The following is an 11,119-nucleotide window of genomic DNA, read 5'->3' on the forward strand; positions in this document are numbered from 1 at the left end:
GGGTCGTGCGTATATTTTTCTTATTGCTTTTGCACCCAGAAATAAAAATATGAACATAAAAAGTTTTTGATTTGGTTTTGTTCGAAAAAAAATGAGAAAAATGAAAAACATGAAAATTCATCAAAATTTGACATAGATTTGATTTATTCTAGTATAGTAAAAATCAGTTTAAGATTTATTCTTATAAATTTAGTTTTAGAATACAGTTTGTATGTTTAAAAATGCTTTTTCCTGCCATATTCGGTGACATTTTCTCTTATTAACGTCCAAATATTGTCCCTCATTATGCTTTCCGTATACCGGCCTTGGTAGCGTTTCTCAAACTCCATTATATCTTGAAGGAATCGCTCCCCGTTTTCTTCTGAATAAGCTCCCATATTATCTTTGAATTTATCCTGATGTGAATGTAACATGTGCATCTTTAGCGATATTCTACATCAAATGACGGAAAAATTCGTAACCATGCCAGTTATCAGCTCATCATAACTTTCATTCCTATGATTTTCAAGAAAGCCATGAACTACTGCCTTAAAACTGCTAAGTAGGTCTGGGAAAATATCGCAGTTCATAATTTTTTTTATTTGAGGGCCAACCAATACTCCAGCTTTAATTTTCGCCTCTGACAGCTTTGGAAAAAAAGTCTGCAAATATTTGGAAGCTTTAGACTCAATATTAAGAGCCTTCACAAATTGTTTAATAAGGCCCAATTTAATATGCAATGGCGGCATCAATATATTTTTAGAATCGACAATTGCTTCATGTTTAATATTAAATCTTCCCATACTCAGGCCAATGTTTTTGGCGATAGTGGTCGGCATCAATTCTGCTATCCCATAGGCAAAGATAACATGAGTGTTTGGTATATCCACCTTGGATTCTAGTAAAAAACAAACCATCTTGAAGTCTCCAATAACTTCCCAATTGTATTCCGTATATTTGATTGCAGTTAATAGCATTTTAGTACTGTCATAATTTTCTTTGAGATGTATGCAATGTGCCAGTGCAATAGATGGAAATTTGTTCCCATTGTGTAGTAGAACTGCTTTTAGACTTTTTGTTGAGCTGTTGAGAGGCGCCATTAATTTGCATTACAAGGAATACCAATTGCTTCAAATAAGCCTTTCACGTCGTAGCATAAACAGAGTCCATATTCCTTACTGTAGAAACAAGAAAATTCTTCATGACGCTTTCTTTGCCGAGATATTCGAACATCAGAAGTAAGTAAATTTCGCTGTTTAAGCCGCGCTGCTAATAACTCTGCTTTGTCTTTTGATAGAGTTAAGTCTCTTATTAAGTCATTGAGATCTTCAGAGTTGATGCGATGTGGTATTCCTGTTTCAAATTGAGGAACAAATTCGAAATGTACGGATGCAGATGAACTCGGTGTTTGAAAGCTGCCTTGAGGAAATAGTTGCTTTTCCAACACAGGTGGATCAGGTACAAGATTTTGTTCCGAATGTGGTACTGGAGCGGATGTCGATGGTAGTTCCGGATATATTGTCTTCCTTAAACGTTTCCCTTTCAGTGGTTTCACTACACAAAAATAGCAATCAGTGTCATGATTACTCGGTTCCCTCCAAATCCTCGGCAATACGTACTTCATGGCTCATTTCTCACCCTGGTACCAAACTATAATAAAAGGTAAAGCATTTCATAACAATTTCAGTTATTATGCAATTATATATATGTAGTAGGGCGGGTCGATTTAAAAATCGCTCATTGCTCTGTGAAAATCGTATTCTAGGGATCAAAATAAGAAACTTTGCCCAAGGAACCATACCTCTGAAACGAATTCTGGTGTCCCTCTATTTGGGTCAAACTTTTGGGTAGGGGCAAATTTTGAAAAATCCCACTTTGACCTATTTAGAGTGCTCCAATCGAGTCCAAATGTATGACCGACCCCCACTAACTTTGTAGGCCCGACCCACCGATGCCAGGGGCATACCCCCTGGAACCCCCCTGGGGGTTCACCATACAAACATTTCAAATTATTTTATTGCAATTTTTTTTATTTGTTTATACGTAATAATAAAATGTTACGTATACGCAGTGGTGCACCCCTTTTCAGTTGGTATGGATATGTTTGTGCTGATTTTTTCATGTAAAGTGCAAAACCGGCGATTTTTTGAAATGTTTGTATGGTGAACCCCCAGGGGGGTTCCAGGGGGTGTTAGTGGGGGTCGGTCATACATTTGGACTCGATTGGAGCACTCTAAATGGGTCAAAGTGGGATTTTTCAAAATTTGCTCCTACCCAAAAGTTCGACCCAAATTGGGGGACACCAGAATTCGTTTTAGAGGTATGGTCCCTTCGGAAAAGTTTCTTATTTTGATCCCTAGAATATGATTTTCACAAAGCAATTGGCGATTTTTTTGCCTCCCCGCAAATCGACCCGGCCTAATATGTAGATATATGTATATATATATGAAACAGTTAGTACATTAAAAAAGAGAAAATAAACTTACAAGAGTTACATGAAGCATGTGGAGCCAATTTTTTGTACTGATTTTTAACAAGTAGACCGAAGTAGGCTAGGTAGGTCTCGCAAATCCTTGTATTTTAGTTAAATCAAACATTTTTTGTTTTCTTTTAATACATTCGCCACATATATAGCAAAACTAATTAGCCGCTCGTTTACAACTTCTCGAAGACATCATTCCTCCGTGATATGCAAAAACATAGTGTCGCCCACAACGAGTGACCCAAGAAACTAAAGATTCTTAAAAAACATTTTACTTACAAAAGCGCTATCAGGTAGCTGGCATGCTCTATCGCTAGGCCTGCCAATCCGTCAGTAAAAGTTTCGATGAGTTTCTTAATATGTACTTAACGAGTTGCCAAATCTACCTAAAATCATGTGTATCTGGGATCTTTTATCTCCTTTTTACTGTTTCTCAGCCACATTTTTTTGTTTTTTTTTAAGATGAGTATGTTGTGCTTACAGTAGATCTTTTTTCGATGCATCGCTGCCTCAGGTAGCTACCCGCCGCCCTCTATCGGCCGAAATAGCGCGAAAGGACCTACATTAGCCTGGTGCAAAAATGCAAAATTTTCAAATCGCTATAACTTCTACAAAGCCAAATATTTTTGATTCGTAATTGCATTTTTTTTTTATAGAATTGAACATAGAATCCGAATATATAGGGCAAAACCCATGTACAAAAAAAAAAAATTTTTTTGTTGAACTGTGTTATCCGATCATAAAAAGACTTGTTTCAAGACAAATTTACCAAAAAACCGTTGGGTATCTATAAAAGACTCTCAATAAATTTGAGCAATTTTAAGGTGTTACATTACTACAAGCTACACATACACACACAAAGAAAGTTAAAAAGGCATACAATAAATGCTGCCACCGTTGCATAATTTCCTTCATGCGTTAACCCGCACAAAATGAGGTCATCAGATAAATTGAGGGTTAACTTATTACCGTGCCCTAAAGTCATAAAAATATTATATTAAAATATATATATATATATGTAAATTAAAAACCCAAGTATTGAAAAAAGCTTCACATCATGGATACAATTTCCGCCACATGCGCATACATAAGGCCTTACAGCAGAACAGGTTACACCTTTTTTCATTCTTCTTTTATGTAATATTTTATGACAACCAATACGCCATTAAAACCAATAGATGCTGCATAAAAATAGAATGACTAAAGGTAGATGATATACACAGTAGCATTTTTAATGTAGGCGCGGGTGAAAATCAGTGTTTTAAACCGATATAGGCAGAAGAAAAAAAAAGCCGCCGCTGTTGAAGTGTTACACTATCGGCTCATAAAATTTACATAAACCTATTGAGGGCTTAAAATATTCATGACATGTAAAGGGTCAGTCGTTGAACAAACGAAAATATCTACATACATTTTTACACAGCAAAGCCCACGCAAAGGAAACAAAAAAGGGCTAAATTCGGATGAAACCTACACTGGGAGAAATATCATTCGCTAATGATAGCGGCACATTTCTTGGAAAAAAAACAGAATCTTCGCAATTTTGTTTTGTTGAAGTTTTATTCATCTAACGAAGATATTTTTTATGCGGTATCAATATCAGCTCAACAATTTTACAGTTATGACGTCTTATTTATATAAGAAACAGAACTTTGTTCATAATTTTTAAATTTTTTAAATTTTTCCAAAAAATGTTATTGCGTGTAGCTTACGAGGCATATAATCAGTGCGGATTCGAAAATTCCAATATAGTACATCAAAATTTAAATTATATTAATTTGAATATTTATTTGTTTCCATTTTTATCTTGAGAAAAATATTTCAATTATGAACATAAAATTCATTTTTATTTAGGTCCATTCGATTCACAAACAAATGAGCCAAGATCCCTCATTCCGGAATTGTTATATTTGTAATCTAATTTGAGAAAAAAATTTGTTGACGGAGAGCTTTTGAAATGTTTCGATCATTGTGAATTCATACAAGTGAAAAATCTTTCTGTTCCTCCTTTGTCATACCTACCTCTCAAATAACAGGGAGAACGGCTGTCGCGAATGGCGAGAGAATGGAAGAAAGGATTGTTTTTTGCTCGCGGTAAATAAATTGAAGTGCCATTAATTGTCTATATGTGTTTCAAACCAACTTTTCTTTTAAATATGTCTACGGAAAATCAGACAACATATTCATTTTCATTTTTATAATCTAGTTAATAGAAAAATATGAGCAGCCAATTATGGTACCATTTTAAAATTTGTAGGTAATGCAATGTATCAGTCGTTGTTGTTGTTGTTGTAGCGATAAGGACACTCCCCGAAGGCGTTGGGGAGTGCTATCGATGTTAATGGTCCTTTGCCGGATGCAGATGCGGTACGTTCCGCTAACAAGCACAATTAACCATCTCGGAAACGATTGTGTATGACCAAATGAGACCTTCTAGGCCATAACGCCCTTCCACCCCCTAATCCAATAGAAGTTCGGCGTCGCCAGAGCCTCGGCTGTTAATGAAATAGGATTCGCCATGGGTAGGTGAGGTTGACAATTCGGTTGGAGAAGCTATATATTGCGCTGGAAACCTCTTAAGAGGGTTGCGCTACGCAACCCCTTGAAACAATTTGGTATTTAAGTCGCCTCTTACGACAGGCATACTTACCGCGGGTATTTTCTAACCCTCCTAACTCGCTGGGGGTTGTATCAGTCATCTACAAAGATGCTTGAAAAACAAAATTTAGCAACTGGATTAAGTAATCGAACAGCGATTTAACAGGTAATCCAGACTGTTTACTATTGTGAACGGGTTTTTCAAACATTCGCCACTTGTATGAATTCACAATTGTTTCGATTTATTACATTTCTCTCATATTTCGCTACCAGTGTTCGAAGTATTTAAAGCTGTTACCTGAGTAAATATTTAATTTTGGGAATATATTTTTTCTTCCTTTTTAAAAGCGGGATAACAACTAATACCAAATTGATTTGTGGTTTGGAAAATCCTTCTATGAAATTTTTCTCAGCAAAAAAGTTATCTGCCTTATCTGATGCATATTCAGTCGGCCTAAAACGTGTAGGATGCCAACGCTAAAAAAATATCGGTCAAGAAATTAAACGGAGAATAATTCTTTCCAACAAGTGCTTCTTTAGGCAAGTGAAAAGTCCTCTCACGACGAACAAAAATCTCGCTCTACAAGTCACTCATCATACCTGCCCTGATGTAAGGTTCAGAATCATGGAAGGTGTCGAGTGAAGATCAGATGAATCTTGGAATATTCGAGAGAAAAGTTCTCCGGAAGATGTATAGTACTGTCCGCGATGTCGACGACGAGTTTATAAGGAGGCATAATGATGACCTATATGAGCTTTTCGCAGATATAACTATAGTACAGCTAACAAAAACAGAAAGCTTCGCTAACTAGGTCATGTTATGCGGATGGACGAATATTCTCCGGCCAAGAAAGAAAGTAACCACAGTTTGAAAGCAGAGGAAAGAGAAGACCTTCACTGAATTTTGAGTGACAGTTGGAGGAAAACTTGACCTCGCTTGATGCTCCCATTAGCAATTTTTATAGCAAAACAGGGTTAGCTGACCTCACTGACTCAACGTACTTCATTTTTATATAAAAATTCGAGAAGAGCTGTATGTTGAATTTTGGCAGGATTTACAAATCACGTCCGGGCTCATTTGTTGCTTACATTTTACTCCTTCTATTTGCATTCCGTACGAAAAAAGTACAAAAACTGTAAGTAAAATGTGAACAAACATGTCTTGAGACACGAAAAATGAATTGTCGTCATTTCATCCAATCGTCACTTATAAACAAACAGCCTTTCATACGTATGCAACGAAAACTTTCACCAAAAGATATTAGGCGGTAATACTATTTAGTAATCAACTCGACCCGAATAACCATTTGAGATAAAAAATGTAGCAGAATGTAAGAGTGGAGCAAGATACTCCGAATGGAATAAAGTTTGAACACTGCGTCAGCAATGAAACATGTTCTCAAAAGCGTGACGTTACGCCGAGAAGACTTATTTCAGAGCGAACTATGATTTCTTGCTCTTTCATTTTTTAATGCGGTATCTCTTTGTTGGTTCATAAGACAATCAGTGTGGTTTCGAAAACATAAATTATTTTAATTTGAATATTTATTCGATTCCATTTGTATCTTCAGAAAAATACTTCATTTTTGAAAATGTTTGAAAACATAAAATTCAAAATTGAAAACTAAATATTTCTATATACATACATTGAAAATAAAAAATTCTAAGTGATGTAATTATGAAGATAAAATAATGAAAATATTCTAGTACAAACAACCTAAAATCAGGACCATGAAACAATTATAGAAAGGTATTTCCTTCTTCTGCTTGACATAGATTGTGTTTTGGCGTTGACTTTTGAAACAGCGACACCATATCTTAAAAAAATAAATGTCCTAAAACCATATTTTTGTTTGCACTGGTCCACAAAACCTGAATCTATGGGCAGATATCTATTTAATCTGATAGATCTGAAGACAGTTTAGAATTTTGCAGGAAAAGCTAAATGAACCGCAGCCACCCTTCAATTCTGCACATGCAATGGAGTTAAACAATTAAAGGGAGATTTTCCAAGCTTTCAATGGCAAGGCCTGAATTCCATATGTAATGAAGTCGTAGGACGCGCTGAACTTGTTGCAGCATCAGAACAGTAGTGTACTGACAATGGATTGAAGGGTGCTTCGCATAAATCCAATCTCCAAATAAATAGTACAAAATGAAGAAGAAGGCAAGTTGCTCGAGGTGTCTAAGAAGATTTCTAAGGAGCACTTCAGTGACTTGTTCTCCGACTTGTCTTTTGTGAACATATGGTGTCACCGTAAAGATTTGTAGCAGAAATGATATAAGGCTTACGGGTTCGGGAAAATTAACTGACACGAGCAGTTTTCAACAGTTGGCTACAAGATTTAGTCTTATGCACTCGTAAAGTATACCATCTAGACCTGGAGATTTAAAGTAAAAAAGTTTTCACCGTCCATTCGATTTTGTTATCAGTCATCACGGCCGGCACTATCCACTCTGTGATTGAAGTGCAATGGATTCATTGCTTGCTCTTCTGCATCATTCCCCCATAGGGAATGTGCGTTGAGAATCACTTCAAGAAGCATAAATATGTGATATACTTAAATATTTGATTCATAAATCGGCAACACTTTGCGCTTTTAGAAAATCCTTGTTTCACTATCTTTTTCTATAGCTTTTCTGTCAACTATAACGAACTTGTTGCCCAATCTCATCTACGCTGTTAGTGTTCTTAAATAATATTTCTGCTATGATAGAGATGTTCATTTTATATCAAATTGGGAACGCAGCTTGTTTTTTCTACTGCGGTAATATTTGCTTTGATTGTCTTCTTGCGCAACTGTCTAGACTGAGTTTAAACTGCCTACATCTTATTATTGATACCTACTCACTACAGTACAGCCTGAAAGTATTAGAACAAGATACAACAGATGTAGGTGTCCGTTTAGCCTCAGAATTTTATATGTCCAGATTGAAAATGTTCAAGCGAAAGGAAATATCCGTCGAAATAATGGGCCAAATCATTATTTTGCAAAAAAACAGAGAAAAACTATCGAGAAAGAGTCAAACTTTTGAAAATATCTGTGTTTTCAGTTCATACGGCGAATAGAAGATATCGCAGAAAAGTCAATGAAAGATTCAAAGCAGATTGCATTGTGCCAACTGTGGAACATGGCGGTGGCTCAGAGATGGTTTTGGGCTATTTCAGCTACGCTGGCGTTGGTCAACTAAACAAATTGAAGGAACTAGGAAAAAAAGAGCAGTATTACAGTATACTCCAACACCGTGCAATACCATCTGACATTAATTTGATTGGTCGTGGATTCATTTACCAACAAGATAACGATCCAAAACATACATCAAAACTTTCTACTTCTTATTTAGCACGAAAAAAAGTCACAGGTGACGTTGATACAATGGAGTGGCCTGTAAAATCCCCCGATTTAAATCCCGTCAAGCTATCGTGTGAATAATTTGATCGGCGTGTGGAGATCTAAAGCCAATCAGCCTTCTTGACCTCTGGGATTGTTTAAGAGTAGCGCGGAATAATATTCCACATAGAACACTTCAAAGAATGCCGTAATTGTGCGCTGCAGTCATCAAAGCAAAAGGTGGCCATTTTCAAGAAAATCGCTTAAAGTAACATTCTCACAGTTTTCTTATAAATTTTGATGGAAATTTAAGTAAAATTTATTAAAAATAGCTTTGGATCATAGATTTACGTTGAATGTACAAAACTACTGCGAATATGTGAATAATATTTTACGAAATGATACAATAAACCGACAAAAACAACTTTTTTCATTTTGTTCAAATACTTTCCGACTGTACTGTATGTACCTACGAAAAATTTATAATACGCACTCAAATCAGATATATGTGTATGCATGCTTTTTAAATCAAAGTAGATAAAGCAACAATATTAAATTTTTGCCCACTCAAAATTACATCATACACCAACACATCCGGTTGCGTTTACCGAGCAGTATCCCCTACATGGGTTATGAAACTAGTTGAACATTTTTTACAGGGCTTGGGCGAAAATTATATAAACTTAAATGTGAATATATGTAAGTACGAGTATAAAGCAAACAAAAAATATGGGCGTTAGAGAAGACTAGATATTGCAAGGAGTTAAGTTATGGATAAAAGATCTTCGCTGAGCAACCACCTTAGGCATATAAGAGATAATAATGAATTTACATAAAAGGATAATGCATTAATTATCAGTACTTCCTCTGCTTCCTCTGTTTTCCTTTGCTAGTTTTCATTGGTCACGTTATTTCTTTTTGGGTATCTATTGGTGTTTAGTTGTTCAAATTTTAGCATCATGTGGCCCATCTAGCACATTGTCTGTTTAAGTCATTAATAGATAATGATATTTTGAGCGAAGCATATATCCTTCTATGCAATATTAAATGATAGTACTTGATAGGATATGCTTTGTTAGATGCATTTGTATGTAGGTACTTATAAAATATCGAGTAGCTACTCAAGCCTTACTTGCATATACTTAAAATGTGTGTTCTCAAAGTTAAAGTAGCTTTTATGCAAACGTTTAACTCTGACACGCATAAGGGACATATATGTCCCCGAGAAATTTTCACCATTTTCAGCAATACTGGCAACCCAAAACACTTCTAACTTCATTTTTTTTAAACCTTACTATACCTTGTTAAGCTTTAGCGCTGGCAACATGCATAAAAACCGTTATGTGTGTAAATACTCGTGGATAAAGAAGCAGAAATCTCTTTAACAAGTCATCAGTATTTAAAACTGTTTAATTCTATCTAAACAATATATCTCGATCATTTTTTACTTGATGTATACTCACTGGTAAGTAGCATAATTACTTTATTACATACTTTTGGTGTTTTGGTAAAAGTGATGAAAATTTAGCAAAAAAACTTAAAGGGACGCGGGTGTCCCTATATGCGTCAAAGGAGACTTTTGCTTTCAACTTTTCATATTTTATGCTTTGTAATTATTTTAGGTTTTCACTATTATTTTATTATATATTGGTGCCCAAAATGTCTTCAAATCGACGCAGAGAATTCTCGTTTCGGGAAGAAGAAATTATAGAAGTCTTGATGGCTGATAACAGTGACGACGAAGATGGTTTGCTCCTTGATGAAGAGGACCAAACATTTTTAGCACAAGATCTGGATACCGAGGGACTGCTGTTGAAATTGAACCTTACTCAACCCCTGTTGAGCAAGATGTAATTCAAAACCAGAAACGTCTTGTAATTGGCGAAAAAACACCATAATTTTCTGGAGGAACAAGAATACGACTTCGGTAAGGTTCTTATTGCTGATAGCAACCGCTCTTCTGATGAGGAATTGACTCCTGTAAACATTTTCGATAAGGTTTCTGACTTCGAAAACTTAGTTGATAAGATTATAATTCTTGAATCAATACTTTATGCTGAACAAAACGGCCGATCTTTTACAATGAGTAATAAAGAGGCGAAAGGTTTCTTCGGAATGTACTATGTAATGAGCTATCATTGCTTACCTACATTTCGGAATTATTGGTCTACAGATATTGATATGGGAGTTCCTTGCATTGCTAATGTGATGACTACAAGCCATTTCGAAGAAATAAGAAGAGACTTACATTTCAGTGACAATTCTAAAGAGCCGCGGCAATAATCTAAATTATGATAGAGCTTTCAAAATACGCCCCGGTTTGAAGAATTTCAATCGAACTTTTCAAAGCTCTATGACCAATACCTAGACCCAGGCAATATACGAACATATGGTTAAGTTCAAAGGTCACAATATAATGAGACATGTGAAGAATGAGCCCACAAAATGGGGATTCAAAATATGGTGAAATGCAGACTCTCCTACGGGATATTTATGTCAGTTTGACGTGTATACTGGAAGAAAAAATAGCGGCCCTGAAACTGGATTGGGGGAATTGCTGGTGTTGCTATTGTTATTCCTAATATAATTTGTGTTTATTTTGAAACAAATGTGCGCCACTACTTTTCTTTGTACCCATAAAAAACATGTATACCTTATCGCATATATGTCCCCTTTGAAAAAACACATAACTATAAAAATTAAAAATTTTTTTTAAAACTTATGTTGA

General features: G+C 35.5%; 1 protein-coding gene across 1 annotated transcript in view; it reads left to right on the plus strand.

Moving 5' to 3' along the window:
- Positions 1-11,119, plus strand: part of dpr4 (defective proboscis extension response 4) — a 222,029-nt gene that overhangs the window by 169,558 nt on the left and 41,352 nt on the right. The window contains exons 4-5 of the mRNA XM_067759262.1: positions 789-859; positions 10,014-10,138. Of these exons, the coding sequence (XP_067615363.1) occupies positions 789-859; positions 10,014-10,138 (196 nt within the window). The remainder of the gene's footprint in view (positions 1-788; positions 860-10,013; positions 10,139-11,119) is intronic.

The sequence above is a fragment of the Eurosta solidaginis genome, chromosome 1 (assembly GCF_040869045.1).
Source record: "Eurosta solidaginis isolate ZX-2024a chromosome 1, ASM4086904v1, whole genome shotgun sequence".
NCBI lineage: Eukaryota > Metazoa > Arthropoda > Insecta > Diptera > Tephritidae > Eurosta > Eurosta solidaginis.